This window comes from Seriola aureovittata, chromosome 12 (genome assembly GCF_021018895.1).
Source record: "Seriola aureovittata isolate HTS-2021-v1 ecotype China chromosome 12, ASM2101889v1, whole genome shotgun sequence".
NCBI lineage: Eukaryota > Metazoa > Chordata > Actinopteri > Carangiformes > Carangidae > Seriola > Seriola aureovittata.
The window spans coordinates 22,542,822-22,569,404 of NC_079375.1; the positions used below are offsets into that span (position 1 = coordinate 22,542,822).

General features: G+C 43.4%; 1 protein-coding gene across 1 annotated transcript in view; it reads left to right on the forward strand.

Annotated features, from left to right (window-relative positions):
* Positions 1–25,725, forward strand: part of LOC130178997 (uncharacterized) — a 141,283-nt gene extending 115,558 nt beyond the window's left edge. The window contains exons 7-14 of the mRNA XM_056391689.1: positions 4,143–4,399; positions 5,524–5,660; positions 8,525–8,646; positions 11,530–11,647; positions 14,942–15,262; positions 18,367–18,574; positions 19,760–20,243; positions 21,927–25,725. Of these exons, the coding sequence (XP_056247664.1) occupies positions 4,143–4,399; positions 5,524–5,660; positions 8,525–8,646; positions 11,530–11,647; positions 14,942–15,262; positions 18,367–18,574; positions 19,760–20,243; positions 21,927–22,997 (2,718 nt within the window). The 3' untranslated portion in view covers positions 22,998–25,725. The remainder of the gene's footprint in view (positions 1–4,142; positions 4,400–5,523; positions 5,661–8,524; positions 8,647–11,529; positions 11,648–14,941; positions 15,263–18,366; positions 18,575–19,759; positions 20,244–21,926) is intronic.
* The last annotated feature ends 858 nt before the right edge of the window (positions 25,726–26,583 follow it).

The following is a 26,583-nucleotide window of genomic DNA, read 5'->3' on the forward strand; positions in this document are numbered from 1 at the left end:
TGCAGTGATGTACATTTACTGTAAAGCCTGGACACACACACACACACACACACACACACACACACACACACACACACACACACACACTCTTTCTCAATCGAGCATGTATGCCTATGGGTCGGCCTCTTTGAGGAGAGATGTATTATGTATCGCCAGTCTAGCATGCAGGTTAGCTAATTAATTTCTGCTAACTGTGAAGCGAATTTAAAAGGGAAATTGTATAGAGTAATTTGAATTTCAAAAAGGACTGTGGGGGCGCCGCATCGCAGGACAGGAGAAGGTTACACTTGTAGAGTGCGTGTGTGTGTGTGTCTGTGTGTGTGTTTGTGTGTGTGTGTGTGTGTGTGTGTGTATAGAAGAGGAGGGCAACATTAACTAGAGATAATTGAGTGTCTATGCACATTCAAGGACTGCAACTTGTGATTATTTACATTTAATTTGTTGATTACGATTAGTGGATGAATGGTCTGTGTCTGCAAAAGGTCAGAGAACAGAAAAAAAAGTGCCAATAATAAATTTCCAGAGGCCATGATTAAATCTTCACGTTGCTTGTTTTGTCCAACCAACAGAGAGAGGAGCCGGAAACAGTGAATTTAGCATTTTTGCTTGATATATCACTTAAAGGAGCTATTTGTAAGTTTTGCTGTTGCTCCATAGCCAACATTAGCATTAACAGCTGTTTACTTACCAGTCTAGAAGAAATGTTGTGAGTTCAGCATCAAATTTCATTCCTTTGCTCACTAAGAGCCGTCTCCAGTGGTGGAAAGCAATCCTCTGAAGTTAGCATGCTAACCAGCTAGCTCAGAGGGTGTGTTATAATCCCTTGTCTTGGCTGAAGCTTTTGGCAAGACTGGTAAGTAAACAGCTGTAATGCTAATGTTGGCTATGTAAAAATAGCAAAACTTACAAATAGCTCCTTTTAAAGATTTAATCAATAACCAAAGTTGTTGCTGATGAACTTATAAACTTTCTCTTCACCAAATAATCAACTGTAATTTAATGTGTGGTTAAAGAGTAAACAGCTGTTTAGTTACCAGTTTTGCCAAGAGCTTCAGCCATTGTTTCGTTTGACAAGAGGTTATAATACGCCCTCTGAGCAGCGATGCTTCATCGAGGCAGACTGGACTCTACAGTGACTCGGTATCGGAAAGTGAAAAGACAGTCCAACTGGGCTGGGGCTAGCTGGTTAGCATGCTAACTTCAGTACAAGAAAAGAAGTGATAGAAATAGAAACAGAACAAAAGGGTTGCTTTCCACCTCAGGAAACAGCTCTACGTGAGTAAAGGCAAAGTAAAATTATCACAGTTTCTCTTAAACAACAAAGCAAACAATCATCTGTAATTTCAGCATTTGTATGTATGCATGTTGGAAGATGTCACAGGAAGAAAGTGTAGTTAAAGAGTAACTTTAGTTTTTTTGCTTTCAGTTTGGTCAGTAACAAATATGAAGTGAAGACGAATACGTGAAGACGTTAGAAGATATATTTAACCTCTGTTCTATAAAGTCTTGATCATCAGATGTTATACCAGGGTATTAGAATGTCTGAAAATTAAGTTGGTCTTTATGGTGTGTGTGTGTGTGTGTGTGTGTGTGTGTGTGTGTGTGTGTGTGTGTGTGTGTGTGTGTGTGTGTGTGTGTGTGTGTGTGTCTGTCTGTGTATGTGTGTGTGTGCGTGTGCATGAGGCAGCAGAGCATGTATTCACATCTAATCACCCAAATGTGCACGAGAGAGAGAAAAAAACCAAAAACAGAAAGTTAGTGATAAGTGCTTCCTGTAAGGGCGGATGAGGGAGAAGGATGAGTGTGTGTGCCATGCTTTGTCAGAGCTGGCGCCTTGTCGCACACACACTTCACACTTGGGGGGGGGGGGGGGGGGGGGGGGGGGGAAAGATGGGTGTAGGCTGGGAAGGGGAGTGGGTGATGGAGTGTATGAGGTAGCGAAGGAAAGGGAGCGGAGTGATGGAGTGCTGGATGGAGGGAGGGAGGGGTGGTGATGAGTGTGTGCTCACAGTGTAAGTGACACCTCTCCTCCTCAGACAGATTGTCTCTCTCCCTGTAATGGGGACCCCGTCAGAGAACCTTTTCCCTCCGTCGTCCCGGCTAAACCCCCCCCCCCCCCGCACACACACTTAGTCTCACAATCTCCATCTCCCCATCACCCCCTTGACAATTCTTCTTGTTTATTTATTTCTTCTGCGGAGATATTCCCCAATTTGCTCGCTTTTTGATGTCTTTCATTCGTCCTTTTCTCTGCATAATTTTTAATCAGACTTCACCTCTTTCTAAAACTGCTGATTTCCTGTAAAGCATTTTACTCTGGTTTACAGCTCAGAAAGAGGGAAGAAAAGAGAAGGAGAAATAGAAAAAGAGAGATCAGAAAGGAAGGAGAGAGCTCGAGTGAGAGGATATCAATATTCCCACTGCGGCTGGGATCCTCAGAATGATTTTTTCCCCCATTTCAATCTGACAGCGAATATTCTGCATAGCCAGGGAGCCTATTTATCCTCTGTCCAACATGGTTCTCTGTGCCAATCACACTGAGATGATTCATATGCACACTTACTTTAAGCACACACACACACTTTACTGACAGAGGATCTGAGGACACACAGGCTCAAGAACCACTTGTACTTGCATACAAGCCCACACACACACTAACACTAATACCTCAAACCTCAAACAGGTATTTTGAACCGGAACCAAACATGTTGCTTTCTCCAGATTTAATCAGCAGCAGGTGTATGTCACGAGTGTGTGCATGCGTGTGTGTGTGTGTGTGAGAGAGTGTGTGTGACGACTCTCCCCTCGCTAACAATCATTTCGGCAAACCTGATCAGAGGCTATCTCATCGCTTCAGAGCCGGCCTGCTGGTGGGAGTGCGGCACGCAATCACACGGACACCTCAGACAAATAGGCTTCATAACTTCTCTGTAACAAACAATCTCCTGGGCCTGAGCCGCTATCCCAAATGAAATCTCTTATACCTGTGTAGATGCAAGGATACAAAGGAATTTCTAATGCTCCTCATAGCCAGGTAAGAGTCTCTATGGTGCTAATAGAGTTGCCATGGTGATAGAGAACAGGAGCGTGGTTTTGTTTTTGATTTTCATTGTTTGTGGAAATTATTTGTGGGCACAGTGCAAGATCTGCACAGCCCCCGAAAGCTGGAACTCCGGATCCATACTGTCACAAAAACAAGTTTCCCTCCCACAATGTGTCACAAGGTCTGAAATTACCCTCACCAACATGTTTGTAACATTACAGGAAAACACACTTCTAAATGTGTTGCCAACACTGCAGCAAACAAACAATGCCAAACCTAGATAAAATGTTCAACGCAACTACCTGAAGTACCACATGCTTACATCCATCTGTGCTACATTTAGAAAACAACGGTAATCTTATACAACTCCCACAAACACACCACCAGTATTAACACCCAGGCGGTAAACACTACAGCAGTTATACCCCCCCCCCCCCCCCCCCCCCCAGTCTTAGGACGTCAAGAATATCCCCACATCAACTCTAAGCAATGTCAAACCAACGCCCAAACATGTAGTTACTTCAGTGTCGGAGCTCTCAAGAATCCTTTCAACCCTTTGAGCATCAAGAATCTCATTGGCAATGCTATAACATCAACACCTCATGAATGTCTTTTCCCACTTCACACAAAAACCCGCGCTCCAAGCATCCACCCACAACAACTTTTTTCTTTTTTTTGAAGTATCACTTCAAGAATCCAAACGTGACAACATGTAAGGTAACCGTGGTATTATTTACTCCAAATCATCCTCAGCTGATTTTGGATGTGACCATTCTCTAGCCTCTGCGAGCTGTTATCTGTGGGAATAATTCATTATTTGCCATCTCTTTGCTTTTGATATGTAATTTAGCAGTCATCTGTGGAAAATGTAGTGTGAGAATTGGACCAAATGAAAGCACAAAACATATTATTGGATCTGACGTTTGTAGGACTGACATTTGCATAATTTTCTTGCTAATAAAATGTGTCATCATCACTCATTTCACAGTGAGCATATATTTAAACCTTGAATGATTATATATTTTCACACTGAGTATTTTTTAATCCCACTAGCTCACTCTTCCCTGTTGCCCCCCCCCCCCCCCCCCCCCCCCCCCAGGCTGTAGACTATGAGAGCCGGAGCTCCTACTCTTTCTCTGTCGAGGTCCTCAACCCCATAGTGGACCCTCGCTTCCTGCGTCGAGGCCCCTTCAAGGACCGGGCCTCCATCAGAGTAGCTGTGCTGGATGCAGATGAGCCGCCGAGGTTCTCCCGGGCACGATATCACATGGATGTATCTGAGAACTGCCCGCCAGCCTGCACTGTGGGCCGGGTCAGCGCTGTAGACCCTGATACTGGTCTGACCAACAATATCAGGTAATTTAAGAGGTCTCTTTCCTCATATATGCACTAACAAAGTTCAACAGCAGTAACTACTAAAACAGTAAAGCAGAGATCATATGTTTGAAGTTTGAAGGCTCTTAATAAAACTATCAAACAGATAGAAAAGCTGTAAAACCTTTTTTTAGTCCATTAGGATTTAAATTTAAGTATTGTGTTATTTATGTATAAAAAACAGCAGAAGCAGAAACAGAAAAAAGTGGTCAAATTCTGCTACAGTTAGCTCCCCAGCTACTCTTAGCTAGCCAGAGTGCAGTCCACAGCTTGGTTTTCAGCTGCTTTCCCCAATAATCCTACATTTTATTGTAGTCTGTAATAATTCTGTGTTGAGGCAAGATGTCAAAAAGTCCTGTCTTAACTCAATTTTGACCACATATGAAGTTAGCACTATAGCATGTAGCATTTTAGTAGTATGGCATCATCTCACTCTCAGGAAGTGTATTTCCTATAATGTTCCTTTAAGTATTCGTTTATTATTGTTAAATTTGCTGTTTTTTATCATCAACACAAGAATTTCACTGCTAAATGAAAAACCATTTCATTGTTTATTTGATGTTTCTGAGGATGGACTTCTCTGTTTTTATTTATTTTGACTGTTGAATGTCAGACACAAACTTTTTAGGCTAGCGATGTGTACTTTTTGGATTGAATTTCAACCCCAGCTCTTCACAAACACGAAACAAACAAATGCTCACTTGTGCTCGGAGAAGGTTTTTGTCTCACATAGTTCTAGATGGCAAGAGAGGCGAATGATTTGTCTGTAACAATCCCAGAAAACCGTGTCCCAATTAGCACCAGCAAAAGTGCTAAGAATGAGTGTGTGGGAAGGAATGATAGTTGGTATATTCATAGATATTTAGATAATCGGTTGCACTTCAAAAGAGCTCCTATCAGCTGCGATAATCTCCCTATATTAATTCTTTGGCCATTTGAATGCTGACTTCCTTATCAGTCCCTCACACATTTGCCCTGTCTGCTTTCTTACACTCTGCCCCGCTCTGCCACCTCCTTGCTTGCTTCTTCCCTTCACTCTTTCTTTCTAGATTTCTCTCTGCCCCATCCTCACTTCACTTACGCTCCTATTTTCTCCCCCCCCCCAGGTTCTCCATTGATCCTCAGTCAGACCCGGAGGCACTGTTTCGTATCACCCCAGACACCGGCCTCATCACCACGGCCATGGAGCTGGACCGGGAACGCGAGCACTGGCACAACATTACTGTCATTGCAACCCAGAGAGGTCAGAGCTCCCTCTTTGTACACCACTTAGCTAAGAACTCCTCAGAGTTTGTTCATTGGAGTCTTTCTTTTATCTGGAGCAAGAACTCTGACAATGAAACCAGCATTTACCAAGCCTGACACCTGCACCCACTGGTTTATGGGAGTTTAAACTGTATATTGTACAGTGTCTGAAAAGCACAATATCCAGTGTGTGATGCAGTTCGCTAAGCGGCTTAGCTCTCAAGTCATCAAGCCATGAGGGAAATGTTGTTTGGCGCCACAAATAGTTTGTTACAGCGCTTTCCTGAAAATCAATTGATCTATATTGTGTGAGTTATCTGATGCTGCAAAAGATCCGCTCTCATAAGGATTCGACTGGAAGCAAAGAATTAAAGCAACAAATCGAGGACAAACATTGCTTTACAGGCGCGCTGTGATTGCAGAGGAGAGTGGTAAACACCTCTCGGTTTTCAAGTAAGGGTACCCGGCTTCAACAAACAGTCAGGCTCTTCACTGGCAATATTTCAGTCAGGAGAGACACCGCAAGTGAGCAAAAGTACAGATGATCGGACAATCATGGGTCCATTTAGTAGCTATTCAGGAGCTTTCAATCATCATCAGTTGAGATTGTTTTTTTTAATTGCTGTTTCAAAGGTCAAAAATAAAATTTTGAAGCTCAAAAAATGAGACTTATTTCAATAAATCAAAAATAGTGTTGATCCGGTGTTAATATGACTAAAACCCTTTAAGCCAAGAGCAAAAAAGACACTAGAATAATGGTGGTGCTATTTTATAATTAGGTTAATAATTACAAATCCCATGAACAAACTAACAGTGCAGCTCTCAGTGGGTCGATGAAAAAGAGATCATGAATGTATAGTTTCCTTTTTTTTTTTTTTAAACTAAATAATATCCGACAACAGCTTGGCTCTGTGGTTTCTAGCAGAGGTTTCCCAAACAGGAGTAAACAGTGTATTTGCTTGCGGCTGTTTTTCAGGACATGTGGTGCTGCCGAGTATTTACAGCAGCAGGAACGTGTTCGTGGGATTGACCCAAAATAAACTACACTGACCATGTTCATTGTAACGATGGAGCCAGTGCTACAGTGTGGCTCTGTGATGTGGTTTTGGAAAACAGTGGAGATGTAGATGTGTTGGTTTGTCGTGGAATTTGTTTGACAGTAAGAAAAATATTGAATATCACCATATTACTTATTCTTAAAATTGTCCTTCAGCGGGGACAATCAGTGGCTGACAGGGAAGGTCTTGGTTGTTTATTCAGATGCCTAAAACAATCTCTGACAAGCGCTTCTCGTGGCTCTGAAAATGATGACTCTCGGAGGGAAAGGTGGAAGTAGTGTGATGGTATTTCAGCATCTGATTGTGACAACAAAGGCCACAACGTTTGCATCCCAATTCCTAACAAAAATCCAAATTCTTTTCTTTTAACCCCAAACCATGATATTCTCCTTAATCAGTTGGTTTTTGTGCCTAAACCAAACCAAACCAAACCAAACAAAATGTGTTTATAAAAGGTGTTGACAAGTGATGTCTCCCTGCTGATAACACCAGCCTCCTGCTATTTCCTGGCTAAGTTGAAGTTGTTATTTTGGCAGGTGACAAGCTATTATTTGAATCTTTTCAGTCCTTAAAAAAAAAGGAAAGAATTCAATCTCGCTGGTTGGTGTAGAAGGGAAAGTATTGCTGGCGAATGCTGTCCAGTAGACGCTCGGTGCAAGCAAGGGAAGTTGTTTTCCTGCCAAGGCTTGCTCTGGACAAAGTTAATCTTTACTTAAAATCTACTCAGGGCTCCTTGTGGCAGCAGTGTTGGGTAGAACTGTGGAGGCAGCACAGTGAGTGCCTGTCTGAATAATGAGCTCTATCTAATAAACAGGCTGTTGGAGGCTGTGTTGACATAAAGCACAGTAGGAGCTCTGCCATGGCCACGGGCAGGCCAGCTCACCCAGTGGCATTACAGCAAGAGCTCATTTTCAGCTTTTCAGCGATGGCAACCAGTCGCTGTCATCCATGACACAGTGTTACTGCTCCAGGTTTGAGAACACAGTGTGGGAGTGTGTGTGTGTGTGTGTGCGTGTGTGTGTGTGTGTGTCAGTGTCACAGAAAGTGTGACCCAAGCTGTGTTGCCAGCTTCGATAAAGGAGTGAAGATATGTGCTGGTGAGCCTGGATTGTGTCCTGCACAAGAGTAGCCTAAAATGAAATGGTGAATGTTCAGCTCAGAATACGACTCCATGCGTTTCACACTGTGGCTGTGAGAACTTCATGTTCGAGTGTGTGTGTGTGTGTGAGTGTCTGTGTGTATCCAAATGAATGGGGTGTTGGAGACCCTGTGCCAATCCATTTAAACTGCGCCCTTGTGTAACTGCATGCAGATTGACTGCATTCTACATCCCTCCTCTGCTCGCTCTCTCTCTCTCTCTCTCTCTCTCTTTCTTAGAAACACACACACACTTGACTCTGTGAGATGCTTTGGCTAAGAATGGAACAGTTTGATGTGGAAAAATGTAACTGCTATGGAAGCATCACTTGTACTCCAGCTGGGACCTTGTGAGCTGTAACACAAGCCAAATGAAACCAAATGCACTAACGTATATTTAGCCAATTGTGTGCTCTCTAATGTGATCTGAGTGCTGTTCTAGTTTTTTGGACAGAGACTGAAATGCTTGATCTTTGCTGATGAGGACGATTTAGTGGAACTAATGGAGTGCAAACTTGCACCTCTGTGTGTGTCTGCACTGCTGGTTTTTTATTTTGTGTGTGTTTTATTGGTGTTTTTTTCTGGAGAACTGTATTCATATAATTTTCCATACACAGCTGTGTGTGCATCTGGGAACACTCTTCTCTCTCTCTCTGGCCTTTTACAGACAATCCCAGCCAGGTGTCCAGAGTTCTGGTTGCAATAGAGACATTAGACCTGAACGACAATGCGCCCGAGCTGGACAGGCAGTACACAACAGCCATGTGCGACTCCTCCTCCATCGGGCAGGTCAGTATGTGTTTAAATGACCTTTGATGTCAGTGTTTTTCTAGGATTTAAAGCGTCTATGTCTCAAATTATGCTGCTGTCACTAGTTTGTTTCTGTAAAGAGATGAGATGATCTCATTGCCATTTGTCACAGGTTCTGCTTTAGTGTCCGCTGTTCTCCATCTCCTTTGCGACAAGTACAGGAGAACTTGACCTGGTGATAATGAACGAAAAGTTGAAAGTATGCTGCATCTGTATCGACCAGGACAACAAATACTTAAAAAAAAAAAAAAAAGAACAATGGAGAATGCATATGGGGCAAACAAAGAAGTCCAGGGGAAGGATGACAGACAGAGGCAGCTGGAGTCAGTGATTAAGACTGTGGTGAGAAAATATTAAAAAAAGAAAAAGGCTGTATGTACTTCTTTGAGACCGCTCCTCTCAGCGTCCCAGGGCCGGATCCGGCGTGGCGGGGGTGTTGCTGGAGGTGGTGATTAGCACGCATTGCTGTCTTTTTTGATATGACACCAAATTTGGGGTTTAAACACATTTTTAGCTTGACTAGAAGCATGGCTGCTTGGAGAGCAATGCCAGTCAGTCCAGACTGAGATATCTCAACAACTGTTGGATGCATTGCTTTGAAACTTTCAACAGACATTCATGGCTCAGAGGCGATGAATCCTAATAACTTTAATGATTTTCCTCCAGTGCCGCCGCCATTTGTGCGTTTTAATGATATGTCCAAACAACTACGGGATGAATTTACCATGAAATTTGGTACAAACACTGATGTTCCCCACAGAACGGATTGATGTTATGCTATGAGGTGATACCCTTATTTTTCATCTATCGCCATCATCAGATCAAAATTATAATCAGTCCAGTACTTTCCTGGTCAGAATCCCATCAGCCCCAGCTTTAAATATCAACATACATTTTCCCTTTTTCATGACCTCAGCACCGTCACTGTCATCTTTATACCGATTTCATAGTTTCATACTTTTGTATATGGTGAAGTGTTACATATGGTTGATTAGTAACCAAAATGGCAACCTGCAGGGCTGAAAAATGAAGCCAACACTGAAGTGCCAAAAACTGCAGTTCCTTAAAATGACCACTTGAGCCTGGCAAAAAACTACTCAATCCCCATGCACAACTTTACAGCAGAAATAAACATGTTTACAGCCCGGTAAACCGGCATTCACCAGTCTCCACACACGCTTCCCCTCTTTGCCCATTTTTAGATTAGCCAGGTGTTAGGTGGAGTCAGTCGCTGCCAAGATGGCAACGGCGATCAGCTCGCTCTGAGCTTAAAGCCTGCTCCTCAGAAATATATATACAGTCTATGTTTTTACCCTATTCTTTGTAAATGTGTGTGTTTTATATGCCATGTATAAACTATATAGTATGTTGTGCTCAGGTTAAAAATATATATATATAAATAATATTAATGTAAATCTGCCCAAACACTGTACTTTACATTCATGTACAACTCATATAAAAGCAACACGGCCAAACATTATTTTGTCAGACAAGGAACAAGATAAAAGGTTCACGCCATCAGTTGTCAAGAGTTTGATTCCTTTACTTCCAACAGTGACGTCTCCTATGAAGAAACATGCAGAACGTCAAAGCTGCTTCCGTTTAAACAAGGAGACATAGTATACTTAGCCATGTCCATTCAACTATAGGAGCATACAGAGTACAGTAGTATCTATTCAGACTCTATGCAGCTACAGCTTACCCATTCACCATGGAGGCAGGTGAATCCTCAATGGCCTGTTATCACAACGCAGCAGCTATTCACATCGTAATTAAACCCGAGTCTCCCTCCTTCCCGCTCTCCCTCATGCTTTATTTGTGTTCTTGTCTATTTTTCTGCATCGTGGTGTTCTTACTTGATCCTATCTCAGTCAGAGAAATCATTCACTGTGCTCCTCGATCCCTCCCTGGAAACCATCCTTTGCTCTCTCTTTTTTTTCTTCCCCCCTCTCGTCCTTCTCCAGTATTCCATGCTGGTTCCATCGCCATAATTTGGTGCCTTGGCCCATCTGTTGTTTTCGCTGGTGTTTTCATTGCTCCGCTTGTGTCTTTGTTGTTTCGCCACTAAATCTGTGATTCTATGGCAACGACATTGATTTGTTTTTCCCTGTGATGTTCGTGTTTGTGTTTGTGTTTGTGTATACTGTTGTGTGAGTGAGCAGGAAGACACTTCAAGAAAGAATATTATGATATCTTTTCAGTGTGTCGGGGTTGGGTATGCATGTCTCTGTATGACAAGTCATTAGGCAAAACGCGTTTGAATGCTCGCACACAGCGACTGATAACATAATGTGACTGCACATAACAAATGTTCTCAAGGCCTAGAGACACTAACTAACTCGGCGAGCATGCGGCACCCTTTATCCCTGTTTTCAGTCTCGCAACTAGCACTCGAAAGCGTTTCTGAAAGGACGGCTCGCATAATGACGACGGGGGTTTTTCATTAAAAAGAAATTACCCATCAGCTTAGGCAGTGGGAGATTTCTTTTAGATTAATTTAGTTACGATTGCTTCTACAGACTCGTGCAGATGCTATTACAAAATTGAAAGCCACACTGTATTTGTGAGATGCGACTCACGTCAGATGCAGTTATTTATTTGGTGTGAGTATCAGACACAGTTCGCTTGTGTCTCCGTGCTAATTGTTTGGCTTGTTTTGAGTCCTGCTGACGTCGGCTAATGGTTTGTAGCAAAAAGCACTTTCCTTGTAAGTGTTTCTGCCATTACCTTCTTTTTCCCTCTCTCTGTGCTCCCCCCCCCACACACACAGCCCCCTAACACACACACATGAACACACACACACAGATATTCAAACCCCCCCCTCACCCAATCTCCTCTGCTCTCTCTATCTCTGTGTTTCAGGTGGTGCAGGTGTTGCGGGCGATTGATAGAGATGAGGGAGGGAATGACAGCACTGTGTATTTCAGCATCCCTCCAGAGTCCAGAGCTGCCCTCAACTTCAGCGTCAGGGATAGTGGTGGTAGGCACTCAATCTTTCCCTCTCTGTGTATTTCTCTTAATTCCCTTTTTTTTCTGCTTTGGCAGACACACTTTTTTTTTTCCCCTTACTTTTCTTAAGGCTCTTAATCCCACATTTTCTCTCCGCCTTTCTGTTCCCATCTTCGTCTTTTCTCCTATTCTCTCTTTTCTTTACCCTCCTCTCCAGCCCTCTCCTCTCTGCCTCCCACCTCCCCTTTTTTCTGTCGCTGCCTTTCTTTTCTACCATCCGTCTCCCAACTCTGGTGGCCCCATTGTTTTGCTTTGTTATTCTCCTCTCTTTTGTTTGTCCCTCTTGTTTGCCTTCCCATATCCTCTACATCCATCTTCTCCTCCCAGCTACCACATATACTTACTGTTCTCAATGAAAAGCTTTTGAAGAAATCGGAGATGCTTCATTTAATTCACTTCAAGCGAATTGAATTTAGCTACATCGTATTTGTTTCTAGTATGTTCTTTGTCTGCACTGCTTTCTCTACTGTTTTTAGAGCTCAAGAACACGTGAACATACTGTAGATATATACAGTACAAACTTATTGGGCTTGTTAATTAATGTACTATTGTAACTTTAAACTTTAAATCCTAGAAGTAGATGGTTTTTGCTCAGTAATACTCAAGTAGAAATAGAATAAGATGAGAAGAAGAATATGTTCAACAACATTCACTTCAACAAATATACTGTGATAAAAATGTTTTAGCACATAAAACAAAAAATAATTGGTCCCTAAATGTATTTTGCAATTATGCATCACCTGTAGAGTTATATTATAAACAAGCACAGTGATGTTTAAAGACAGTGTTTCACACTTAAACACATTGTGTGTTTGCTTGAGGCATAACAAAACATGCTGAATAAAACATTGGCAGAAACAGAATATTTTGGAACCTCTAGCATTTACTGTACACCACAGCCTTGATTACATCAGCTAGAAGTCTCCCTCTCTCTCCATTTGCTGTCGTGTTGCTGCATTTTCTTTTGGCACATTACGACCAACATCTGTCAGTTCATGGAGCAGGGTCAAACTGCTTGTGCTTTGCAACTTTCATGTCCTACACATTTGCATGCAGGGTCATGATCCAAAACAAAACATGGTGCCCAAAATATTCCACAGGATACTTCTGATATGTGCATTTTCAGGCGTACGCACTGTGGTCATTTCTCTCCACTTTAAAGCACTAACTAAATCAAAGTTAATCTTATTACTTCTTATACTGTGTCCCACATACTAGTCTAAAAACTTAGTGTTAATGTTCATTTTCTTGTTTGTTTGTTTAGTTTTTTTGGCCCCTGGGGGAGTAAACTGTAAATGCAAAATGATACAGTATTATCATATGACATTGATATGATGATCATGTCAACATCAACCAGTTTTCAATTTACACAATTGACACAGAGACACATTAGCACTCACTTAAAAAGTCATGTTTCTGGCCACCTTATGATAGTCAGTCCAATATTAACACTTCTTTTAGCTTTCGTGTGTGTCTCCACCAACTGTAAAATCTCTTCCTTTGCTGTAAATGACTTAAACTTTTTCCTTAGCTAAGGAAACCTTATTAAGAGAGTCAGTGCAACACCGTTAAGTAACTCCCTGAGCTAAGGAGAAATTAAACCTCAGGTGTCATACTTAAGAAGAACCATCCCAGTGTGTCTCTTTAGCTGCTAATTGCTCCGCTATGTTCACCAGCTAATTGCTAACCTTGTCTGCCTGCCACTTGCTGCCGTGTGTGGCCTGTGTAGCAGTAGCAGTCAGTTGATGAAGAGCGGTGAGACTGAACCAAAACAGTAAAGATGAGTGCTGTTAATCCGAAACAACGAGCTGGAAAACGGTAAACGCTCGGAGGGGAATATTGATCAGTGCAGCTGTAAGAAAATTGCCTTATTTCTAAAAGATGAACATGTTGATAGTTTTGTTTTGGTAACCAGGAGCTGTCTAGTGTCTCGTGTAGATATTTTGTTTCTGTAATGTTTGATAGTGTTGTCACATTCAACAGCATAATTTCGTTGCAGTTGTCAGCGGCTGATGAGCACTGAACACCTTTTGGCTTTGATTGGCACCATACTGGCGACCAGCTCATTAGCCCGAACCATTATTCCTAAACTTAGCAAAACCACGAGGAGGGAACCTGCTCTGGTTGGATTAAGGATCAAGGGGATAAACTCACTGACATGAGGAATCAAACGCCTCTTTGATGTGTCATCCAACACGGAGAACAGAGAAAGAGGAACATGTTTTGATCTCATATGGACATCTTGTCTGACAAAGGCATGCTTTGTTAAAAAAAAAAAAGGATAATGATTTGATCTATGATTTGGATCACAGAAGATTGCTTTCATAATTGAGTCGTGTTTGTACAACCAGACTGATTAGATATTTTTCTGCGCTATTTTCTACATGCTCTTCTGTCTGTAGCCTTTTTTTGGCACCTTCTACATTAAATTTAGAGGAAATCTAAAAACATCTCCCACACAGACACTCCACAGCTCCGTGGCCCAATGGTAAGAGTCAGACCAATAGAGCAGTTTGTTATTCCTGCTGTCTCTCCTAAATTGTTGAATGTGAGTCTCTTGTTATTGATGAACGCAGTCAACATCTCAAAACAAGAAAGATCTCTGGGCTTATGAGGCTTCATGTTAGTAACCATGGTGTAAAACTCGATGCTTCTGATGCACACGCTCCGTTCTTCAAATAGTTTATTGGCACAGTCGGTGTCAATCAGAGCAGGTGTGAGAGTCTTTGTGTTGGACGGTACTCCTATGCAGATGGTACGAGGGCAGCATATTAATCAAACAATATTCTGGAGACTAGTTTTAAATGAAGTGAAGTGTATCAGACTTTAAGTTGGAGTTTTCTGTGCAATTGGGAGTAATAAATCATGAAGTGTGGCTGCAGGAGACAGTTGGATAGTATCTGGCCTAATTGAGACACTCTGCGGTAGATTCATCCTATTAGCCCAAATTAGTATCATTGTTATTCTGGTGTGAGACACTGCAGCTTCAGTGGTGGTTCGCAGGTTTGCAAATTAAAGGACGTGAAATGAAATAGTAATAATAAAAGAGGAGGCTGGACTCACCAAAGTTGGAGCTTTAGGCCTGCGTCCTTCCCTTGCTGTATGAATCAATCACCCATTGATCGGGATCACACATTTGCAAACATCAGCACAGTGATGTCGGGGCATAATTTCCAAATTGTAACATGACGCTGCTGCTATTCAGCACAGAAAACTGGGGACAACAATAACAACAATAGATTCCTCTGTGTGTCTCTTCCCTCAGGCCCCACAGCCAGCCTGGTGCTGCTGTCCCAGCTCCAGCCGCTGTCCCGCTCCCAATCCTCCACCCTGACGCTCCACGTGCCGCTGGTCCTGAGGGACGGGACGTCCGGCCTCACCAGCACCGGGACGGTCACTGTGTCCGTCTGTCCCTGCCTGAGAGGAGGGGCCCGGGCCGGGGAGAAAGAGAAGGAAAAACAGACGGAGGGCGAGTGGGACTGGGAGAGAGAGGCGGTGTGTCTCCCTCAGCAGTCTACGCTGCCTTCCCCCGGGCTCAGCACAGCCGCCCTGCTGGCTATCCTGGCCTGTGTCGCTACACTGCTGGGTAAATACTTACATACAGTTTATGAATATACACAGTGGTGAAGTCTGGGATCAGCATAAGACAATAACAGCAGTGTTGTTGTCCCTCGAAGGACCCCGACTTATATAACCTACGTCATGCTTTGACTACAGCACTTAGTATTATGTATACAGTGAAATTATATCATTAGGATTTACTGCCTATAAAGGAGTTTCATGCTAATCTACAAATAAAAAATGAGTAAATAGTGTTTAGGGCTGTTTACCCTCCACTACATCCCTGGATGCTTAATCTGCATATGAAAATAATGGAAGCAGCAGCGTAAATATTTCTCTTAGTCACAGCTGCTCAATAGCTGGGTTTACTTTTCTTTGCAATTTTTGGTCCAGTTATCTCCTCTGGCAAGGTCAGCACTAATCACTACTAAAATAACAATTGTGAATGATTATCTGAGCCCTCCGGTTTTTGATAACAGCGTAATAAAATGTCACTGCCACCTCTGCAGAAACTCACAAATGCTCAATTGGATAATGTGTAGGTGCTGAGAAGGCTTTGGCTTATGGCCAGCATCATTGTAATTTCTATTCAGTCTGTTGGATCACTACTCATGCCTAGTAGATAGGGGCATTATCATTCTGGAAGAGACCAGTTCAATCAAGAAACAAACGCAACATGGCGTGAAGGTGATCGTGCCGAGTGGAGTTTAGTTCTCTAAGAGACAAGGGCATAAACTACACCAGGAAATACACACAACTTTATAGCACCTCAAGTGTATAGCTTTAAAACCCAGCTAGAGTTTTGTTTCCTGCACTATTTTGTTTTTCGACGTCTCTGCTAATCCCGAACAGTAGAATTGGGCCGTTTCACAAAATGCCAAATGTTCTTACAGAAGCTCTGACAATATCTCCATCCATCAGGATCCCATCTGGTTATTAAAAAAGGGGTTTGGCATACATAAGGTGGATATGAAGCCACTTGGTAACCACTCATGCCTTGTGCATAGAGAGAAGAGAGAAATACATATACATCATGGTGATCCCTCAAATTGTTCTGAAAGATTAGAGTTTTCCCACTCCTTTTGGGGATCATTGGATTAGTTCCACGGAAATCAAATAATGCAACCTCCAACAATAATGAGGCTGGAGACTGACTTACTGCAACATTATATGCACATGTTGAGACATAGAAGTAGTATCAAATTGGATTTGCTAAGCCTCTCCCCCATACAGATTGATGTCCAGTCATATCTTTGCATCTGTAACAAGGCACAGCGCAGTTTTCCTCGCACGCTGGAACAGTTTGCATGGAGCTCCAATGAGAGTGATACCTGGGGGTGGGGGTGGGGGGGGGGTTCATTACACTAACAGTGCTGAACTGATTTGTGTCAAACTTGGTGGAGGGATGGATCATGAGCTGGGGAATTACATTTTAAATAAAATTTTAGGGCACATCCAGACCATTTACTGTGAATATGAATTTTTTTCTCTGAAGTCTGGCGGATGACATTGGCTTTGTCGGAGTGCTTTTCATGTTATGACTAATATTACCACAGAGCTTGTTTCCACCCGTGTCTGTTTGTTTGTTTATTTACTTGCTAGCAGGATTACACAAAAAGAATGCATATAATTTTTGTCAGTTAAAGTCTTTGTTTGGATCTGAGAATTTTTCATCGCTTTGCTCAACGTTACAAGATAGGGCATTTTTTTTTCAATTTTTTTCTCAAGAAATAATGTTTAGATGTTGATGTAAAAATTCAAACATATTTATGGTGTTGAGATCTGTCATTTTGTACAGTTTGGAGCGACTGTTTGGCCTTGGCGGAGGTATGCGCTCTGCTGAGTGCCATTCTTGTTTAGCCTTTAAAAAAAAAAAAAAAAAACACAAGAGAAAATTGTGAGGAATGAATAAAAGTATGTGCTCACCTGCTCTAATGTAAGCTGGAAACACTAGCATGGCGGTTTAACTGACTCACTGTGTGCAGTAAGATAGTGTTTCATAGTGCTATTAGTGAAATACGTTATTCTGTGGTTGCTTTAGATGAACTGGAACATCCACCCGGTGGGAAGTATATCAGTTTAGCGTAAGGATAGCAGCTCTGTCTTTCTTTATTAAAACATTTTACTTTTCTGTTGTTTTGAAACAAACTAGATGGAAACCTGAAGTAGTCAGCTGGTTAAATATAGCATTAGTGTATGTTTATGTCTGATAAAAGTAATCATTTCAGCCGACAAAAATCCACCGTGGTTGGTTGGTCTGTTTACTTCTGTGGGAAATCAAAGGCTGATTGTTTCAAATAGATTATGGTGAATCATGTTTGGTAAATTTCCACATTATCATTGTAAACTGTGTGTATCCTCTCACCTGCCCAGGGAATGCAGATTTAGGAAATTAGCTAGTAGCTGAATCTAGTACAAACATATTTTCTCCTTTTTGTAATGAATCTATTTTGTACATGGTCCCTGATAAAAATAAACGTTCAAAATAAATAGAAAATATGATCATTGTACCAAGAGGGTGTTGAAACTTACTAAATGGTCAATTATCCTTGGATCTTTTTTGGATCAATTCTGACTTCCTTCATGGATCGGATGATTTTTTTTCTTTTATTAACTTATGAACGTAACATGTGCTTAGGTGATATATATTAACTGTAATATTCCCCAACTTTACATAAGATTCTTGACAATTAGCGCACAACTATAGCAAAAGAAATGCATCTCTGCAGAGACGCTTGTTGGACAACTGTCAAAGCGCTATCATAGCTTGCTTCTTTGCCCACAGCCCTGGGTCAAATGTAGCTCTCTGCTTTGGGAATATGGAATCATGGGAGAATAAAGCGTCCATTTACCTGGCTGCAGCTCAAAGTCAGTGACAGAGTGATGGCATGCAGCCCGCTGAAAGGATAGACCAGCCCTCTAACCTTTCTGTATTCATTTTATCTCCATGTGTCTCACCTCCATGTCTGCCTGAATCTTTCTCTCTTTTCTCTCTCTCTCTCATTTTACTCCTTCCCTTTATTTCCCTTGTGACTTGTGCCCCCTTCACCGTTTTCATCATTCTTTCTTCCAATTTCTCTCCTATGCCTCAATATCCTTTATTCCTGCTGCCACCCCCCCTGTCTGCAGCGGTGAGTGCCCTGTCACTGTCCCTGCGCCGGCAGAAGCGCGACTCCCTGTCGCCGCTGGAGGAGGACGACGTGCGCGAGAACATCATAACATATGATGACGAGGGCGGCGGAGAGGCTGACACAGCTGCCTTTGACATCGCAGCGCTGCAGAGCGCTCCGCACAGCTCGCGCTCACGTGGCTACCGCACGCTGGACAGCAGGAACATGTAAGCAGCAGAGGGAGTGCGTGGGGAAGTTTGTTCACATGTGGTGGTGCATAATATACAACGGTTGTTGTTTAATTACATCATGGTTGGCCTCTGATTATGCTAAAAGGAAGGAAACAAATTTACCCATTCAGAGTAAAACCTTTCATCTCTGTCAAGCACTTAATTGATCCGCTTAAGTAAATGATGGAGCCTTAACTCCCAGGTCATAATCAGTCACCGATCAAAATGCTGAGACAGAAGGCTATCAAGCCTTGCGGTCCAGGGAGACCGCTTTGTTGTGCTCATTTTGTTAAAGCTCGTTTATGTTCTCCTACATCAGAGAGTTGTTTGCACCCACTTTGATGTTTCTGTGAAACATTGTTATTGCCTTTGGACTAATAATTAACTCCGATGAATTCATACAAGCCATATGGAGCGGCCATAAACAAGTACAAAGCCTGCCTTCAGTTTATCGAAAATTGCTTCTCGCAATTTATGTAGGTGGACACAACAACACGAAAAAGTGTCTAAATCTAATGCAATCCAACGCAATATCCCCGCAATAAATATTACCTTTGGAAGCGTTTAATGTTTCATTTCTGTTGACATTGTGTCACAGAGGAGTGGATAGTTGAGCTTTAGGGTAGCTTTGAAGCTTGTGGTGTATTGCATTGGTAAGATCTTACAGAGACACATGAATTTCTGTTTGCTTGTCATGAGTAGCAGTTGTATAAAATCGTCTGTGGCTCTGGAGGGAGTCTGAGAAAGTAACCCTAATGTTCCTGTCAGGCTTATCTCGGATTGGCTTTTTGGAGACAGAACACTGGCATTACAACAGTTTGTAATTTCATCTTCATACCAGGGTCTGAAAACCACAATGTCTTGGCCTCTGCTGGATCAGTTTTGACTCCTTTTTTTTTTATAAATTCTTTTTACAAAAGTCCTCCAACTTAATGGAAGTGAAAACTAAATCGCTGAAACACACAAAAACACTCAAGAAATACCTTATAAATAAAAAAATTTAATGTGGACATCACAAACATCACAAACCATGGTCTCAAAAATACTCCCCCAGAGATGGTGTGGGCAGCAAGTTAAGACACGTATCAGACCTTCATTTCCCGTCTCTCTTCTGTCAAATAAAGTAAAGAATCCTTCAAAAATAGCACAACTGACCCAAGTTGAATGTCTTGTGTCTTACAGACGTTACACACAACGTGGCCAAGAGAAAGCGCGCACCTACAGCTGGGCTCAGAACCCAGGTGTGGATCACAACTACTCAGGACCGGGAGGACCCCTCTATGGTCGCCTGTGTTACAGCAGCCACACTTTACCTGTTCTCCGGCGCGCACCAGGCGGGACATTTGAACCGGGCCTGGCTGAGCTTGGGTACCGCTTTCCCGGAGGCCAGCCGGACCACTCCCTGGTCATCCAGAACCAGGGGGCCATGGTGGGGCCGATGGAGTCTGGGGCGGTTTACATAGCCCCCACGGACCTCAGCAACGGAAGCCGAACGGGGAGTCGCACGGGAAGCCGCGACGGGACCGCGCCCCAGAGCACGTCAGACGGAGGAACGCCGAGGACGAGTGACAGCCAGGAGAGAGGAGGAGGAGGGACAAGAACTGCGAGCAACTGCACAGAGGGGAGCAACGAGGACAAAGTGAACCACAGTCAAGATGCAGACTGGGTAAGGATCACGCTAACCCCTGCCTTCCTTTACAGCGAAAGGCCGGTTCCACCGTCCTCACAGCTGCAGTAACAGCAGCGTATGCAATCCAAGGCCCGACTAAACAGAGTGCAGCAGGGATGACGTATATTCGTACTGTTAGTTAGCAGTTAGCATCACCCTGGTTACACTTGACAAAAAGTACTACACCAGTACAACTAAACTTCCAGCTTGTAGTTTGATTTAGCTCTTTCCTCTTCCACAAAAACCTTTCATCCTGCAAAGTTAATGATAGTTTGCAAAAGCGGTGAAGTGAAGAGTAGAAACACAACGAGGCTCTACAGGTGGACCGGTGACGGTGTTTAGCGTCCCCGAAAACCTCTGTAGTCTCATTTAGCCCCCTGTTAGCAACCGCCCCTTTTTTTAAGAGACGTAAAAGTTTTAAAGAAATCACACCCAGCTTATTTACTGATGTATTTGATATGTCGTAGAATAAAACGTGAAAATGTCTTGAGTTTGTTTTACCCACAGACCTGTAGACAACGAAACCAGAAGTGCTAAAATGCTCATTTCTGGGTTTTAAGACTCATTCCTGCAGCACTCCATTAAACTTTGATCCCAAATACGCCGACCACCATAGCAAAGCATCCAATAGCATTCTGGCATTTATAGTAGGTAGAAGTTACGATGGTGAAAATTTCACTGTAGAGAAAACTAGAGTCACAGCATGTCACTCTCCACTATGAGTCTCCCGGGCCAATGGGAAGATGATTGTTTACATCACAGTGTTGCCTGCAGCTGTTTTGTAGGGTGGTGATACTTTAGGTAATGATCTTCCTCCTTCAGTCTACGTGGTGCAGATAATGCATTCTGGTCCCTTCGGTGTGAAACTGCCACATGAATGAATCCTGAGCAGCAGCACAGTCTGATACACGGATGGTCGGACGGCTCAGTGTTTCTGGAAGGAGAAAAAGTGATAGATGTCGCTTTGAATAATGGATTAAAATTGAATAAATGACTTGATTAATGATAGATGGCTGCACTGGAGAAAACATTAAAGTTGAATGAATGACTTAATTATTCAATTAAATAAGCAAACCAGTAAGTACCTAAGTAATTAAACAAATATAAAATAATGATTAAGTTTGCTTTCAACCTGCTGTATGATATTATTGTAGCGTTTGCAACACCATAATATTTGTTAATCTTTGTTGGGTAGCAGAAACGTCCAGGACAATGCTGGGGGAAGATGATGATTCAGACATATCAGCACATTTATATCCTGCTGTTCATTATCTTTTCTGTGTTTTGTTTTATTTATTAGGCCATAGCAAGACGCTCCGGCCTGTTCTTTATTTAATTTTCAAATATTTTATCTCTCGATCACTTCCCTCTCCATCTCCCGCTCACAGTGCAGTGTTAGCTCATTCTAGTGTTCAGTTAATATCTATGGCTTCTTCCAACTATGCTTTTCTTCCACTTCTCATTGTCTGTCTCTCCTTCCTCTCATGTTTTATCTCCGCCATCTCCTGCTTCTCCTCCATTTGGTGAACTATGTCACCGCCCCCACCCCCACCCCCACCCCCCATCTCTCTGCTTTTATTATGCCTCTTATTAAATTATCCCTCCTGCTTTGGGCAAATTGTTCTCATCCCATTTTCGTGTTATTGTAACCAAACCTAACAGTACCACTCCCTCCCCCAGCCCCAAACTGAAACCACTCGTGCTCGCCTACGTTCCCTCCAGGTGCAGTCGGAGACTTTACCCCGGGAGCATAATCTCGTCATGACCCGGTCCGGCTCCATGATCGGCCAGGGTCACGGGGCAGGAGGCTGGGCGAGCGACTCGGCTACCCTCCCCCTGGCGGGACGCAGGGCCTCCCGCACCGGCTTGTCCCCAAAACGCACAAGCTCTGGCCAAGCAGAGTCCGACTCCAGCGGAGTGGGAGGTGGTGGAGGAGGAGGTGGTGGTGGTGGTGGAGGAGGAGGTGGAAATGGAAGCGGGGGCGCCTCCGCAGATGGACAACAGCAACCTGCCAGTGGACGCAACTACGCCACTATGCTGCAGGGGGAGGTGTCTGGACAGAGGGACTACCCCGGCAGCTTAGGGAGAGGAGGACTGGAGATGGGGAGCAACTTTGTTGTGGCGAGGCCAGACAGGGAGGGCGGAGGGATATCACTGACCGGGACTCCATCTGTCTACTCAGAAGCAGCTGGCTTTATTGGGGACTGGCGTGATCGGGTGGGTCTGGGGGGGTATGTTTTGGGCAGGAGGGATATGACCCCGCAGCTTTTGCCCTTCCCGGGGCAACCTCGAGGAGCGTACGGCGGAGTCATGGGCTTCGGGGCCAGTTGGGTTCCAGGAATGGAGGCAGCAAGAGGGCCGCCAGGGCCCGGGGGTCCCTCCTTGGCACTAAGGGTGGGTGAGTTCCTACGTCTGCGTCTTGCCCAGGTCACTTTTGACCCTTCACAGCCGCCGTATGACTCTGTGCAGGTGTACGGCCTGGAGGGCACAGGGTCCAGGGCCGGATCCCTCAGCTCGCTGGAGAGCGAAGGGGAGAAGGATGCAGAGAAGGAGGATTGGGGGGCAGGGCTGGAAGAGTGGGGCCCCCAGTTCCAGAAATTAGCCCAACTCTTCAAAGATAGGGAGAAAGAGAGGGAAGAGAAGGAAAATGATGAAGAGGGTGCCAAAAAGGAGAAAGAAAAGAAAGACGATCCAGAGAAGAAAGAGAAAAAAGAGAGAGGAGAGCAGGCTGGAGAAGAGGGGAAAGACTGAGGAAGAAATGAAAATGAGACAAATAGGGGCAAAGGGGGTAAGAGAAGAAGGGAGGGAATAGGAGGATGATGAAAAGGCAACCAGAGTTAGAATAATGTGAAGAGAAGTTAAAGGGGAGAAAGATGAAGAGGCAAAGTAATAAAAAGAGACAGAGAAAAATGAGCCCAGGGAGGATGGAGAATGCGAGGGCAGGGGAGGGAGTGATTGATGTAATTTAAAGCAATAAGTGTTGAAACGCTGATATGGTTGAGCACAGATACTGAGACAATGCAGAGGCTGCTTCTGCTCAGGGCAGCAACAATTTGTTAAACGCTTTGGACAAAGAAAAACAACCCAAACATCCAAGACTCGATTTAATTCAACTCTCACGTATGGAATGAGAAACAGCAGGAAACAAGAGGGGAAGGCGTTTCTCGTCGTGCGCGCTGGTCTGCCCTGCGTGCACTCTGGGCGTGCGTGAGTGCACGTGTGTGCATATTTAACAAAGACGGAGGAAGAGCGGCAGGGAGAAATCATCGCATGCACGAGACGATTTAATGACGAGCCCGGTGACTGATGATACACAAGCTGCGACATTAGTTTTCGGGACACTGTGCAGGAGTAAACATCTCACAGGGAAGTTTAGAAAGTAGGGTTTAACACACAGGGGACGAAACATATATTTGAAGATGAAGTGAATGGGACCGGAGAAGGATGTATAGAGAGAGAAACGGTCGGGGGAAGTGAGACGATTGTACAGAAACAGTTACTTTTTATTCCATCTGCAGTGGCAGAAAAGTGAATTATTCAGCTCACTATTTCATTCCAAATGAAAATGATGAATCATTTAAATCCTGCAAAAGATTCTCCCTCCTCTCAGCCCACAAGGAAAACAGACATTGTGAAAAATGTAAATGATTAAGGGATCCCCTCCCCACCGCCCCCCTACCGCCACCAACCTACCCCCCCACCACCCACCCACCCTACCCCACCACTCTCTCATCTCCCTGCCTTTTTGTAGTTGACTGTTGGTATGTTTACAAAGATCCACACTCACACACAGACACAAAAACAACTGATGAACACCACGAGGCTTTGATTGTACTACAGTAAATTATAAAAGCAAAACCATTCACGAGTATTTCATCCACTATATGGAGTAATGATGACTCTATTATTAAATGTTTTTATTATGGAAAAAGTCTCCTATTTTTTTAATGGGTAGTCCCTCCACCACCCCCCACCCCCCGCCCCCACCCCACCGTAGTCTAATTTGACACATCTCGAGGACAAAGTGTGCATGATTTTTGAAAACAAAAAATAATATAAAATATATAAAACGACAATCTGGTCTCACTTTGAGCGCTCGCGCCGCCCCAAATGAAAATTTCCACAGATCCGTAATGAAATAATAGGGGAGCAAAGCCGCAGACATTCCCCTCGATGGGCTTTTTGTTCTCGTTAAAGGTCAGGATGCAAATGAGCTGGAGTTTTCAGCTGGAATGCACTTTTATACTGTGTGATGTTCAATAATAGATCATGAATAATGTCAAAGATTACAGTTGTTTTATAAGATGTCAATTAAACGAAAAAGAAACAATGTTTGACTGTATGTAAGAGCATTTCAAATGTAAATACCACTGAATATTATTGCTAAAAAGAGAGTATATAAAATAAGTTTAAAAAAACAAACATAAAAAAAAACAAACAAAAAAAAACAGAACTTACATGTCCACATGGAGCACTGTGGGGACTGTCTGTATGTGCTGTAGATTAGAAGTGGGTTAACTGAGCTGGACCTAACAGCCTCCGATGGACTGAAGCGACCCCCGTTGTTTTCAACATCTGTGTACCAAGTGAACAGGTTTGGCTTTGTGTCGTGGAGGCTCTCGTCTGAGATGGACAAGCCAAGGATTCAATTATACATGTGGCCCCTGGCAGAAGTTTGTTGTGCAAAATATTAGTTACAGGAAGACTGTCAGCCGAGCTTACTCCAGCGAGAAACCAATTTGATGAAAATCCAAAGGAGGGATGGAGAAATTCCCCTACTAGGCATCTAACAAAAAAAAAAAAAAATCAGTATTTACCCTAAAATCTGGGTTATTATTCTGCAGAAGTAGAATAATACACAGAAATGGAATTTGTGATGAGTTTTGAGGACATTGCTGTTATTAGTGTGGCGTTGCCTGAGAGATGTGGAACAAAGTATTGGTTTTGGAAAGTGACCATTATATTCAATCTCTCATACATTTCAGGCAGTGCAACTCCAAGACCATGTTAGTGTTTTGCTTTACCTCGACCTCTAGACGAACCTGAAGTAACGCAAACTCTCGTCATTTTGTAGAATAAGAACCAAACAAGTCAAACTCGGGTCAAGTCGTTTTTGTGTGTCCAGAGAGGAGTTCTGCCGCATGCCCTGAACCTGAATGTGTGCGTCTTCGGTGTCGCCATCGCAGAACCGTCACAGTTGATCGTCTATCACCGGCTCACTGTAAAGCCACCCACGTAAAGTCGAGCTCCAGCTTTGCTTGTGTCCACCAGTTTGGTCCGCCATAATCATGTTGTCGAGGTCCGCTACCGTCAACACTTAGATAACCAATCAGGAAGCCAGGCTACACACTGACCGCAGTGACACCCGTATACACGTCTGTACCCTTTACAATACCTGAGCCACAGGCTGAGTCCATGCAGTGCCACTGAGCAGACTGGACGGTATCAGGACCAATGTACAAATACTGCACAATAACTGGAGGGGGGGGGGGGGGGGGTTTAACGGTGTGGTGCAGAACCTGGGGGGGGGGGGGGGGGGGGGGGGGGGGGCTGATCAACAATACCTCAACACCCTAAAGCTACCTACACCTTCCATCAGCTGTGTGAGTGTGACAAAGACAGAATCTTTTCAGACACCTCGTGGTAATTTACTCTGTCATGTTTGTTAGAGCTTGAATCTTCTTTTCATAGTTTTTATTCGTTATTATTTGTGTCAGTAATAATAACATTGTACTGACCTGGGACTGGGCAACATCACTGACAGAAGTCCAACGGTGCAAGAAACACAAGCTTATGGGTCTGGACCAAAACACAGACGAACTAGAGACCGTCTTCAACATCAGCATGCTGATGTTCTGACCCGTGAATACTCAGTAAGGCTGCACAATTAATCCAAATATATACATTGAAATCGCAGTATGGCCAAGTGCAATATCCAAATCACAGCTGCTAATAAAGATATTTTTTATAAATGTGTCACAACATTCAAAGTTCAAAGTATCTTTATTGTCCCTTACAGGGAAATTGATTGGCAGCCTTACGGACATCAGCAGACAGTGCGGCATAACGGTCAGAGTTCATTCATCAAGGTCAAAGTGCAGAAGTCAAGTAAGCGGTCTGTGCAAATAATTGATCTCCAGACAACAATAAAATACTATCTACTATTTAACAACTGAATAGCAGCGGGAACAAAGGAAAACTTGCATCTCTTGATACAAGCCCCAACAAAAATCACGCTGTCATTATTTTTAAAGAATTTTCTGTGAAAATGAAATGGAAAAAAAACAATCACTCCAACTGAAATCATGACTCCCAATCTCTGCCAAAATAATTGCTC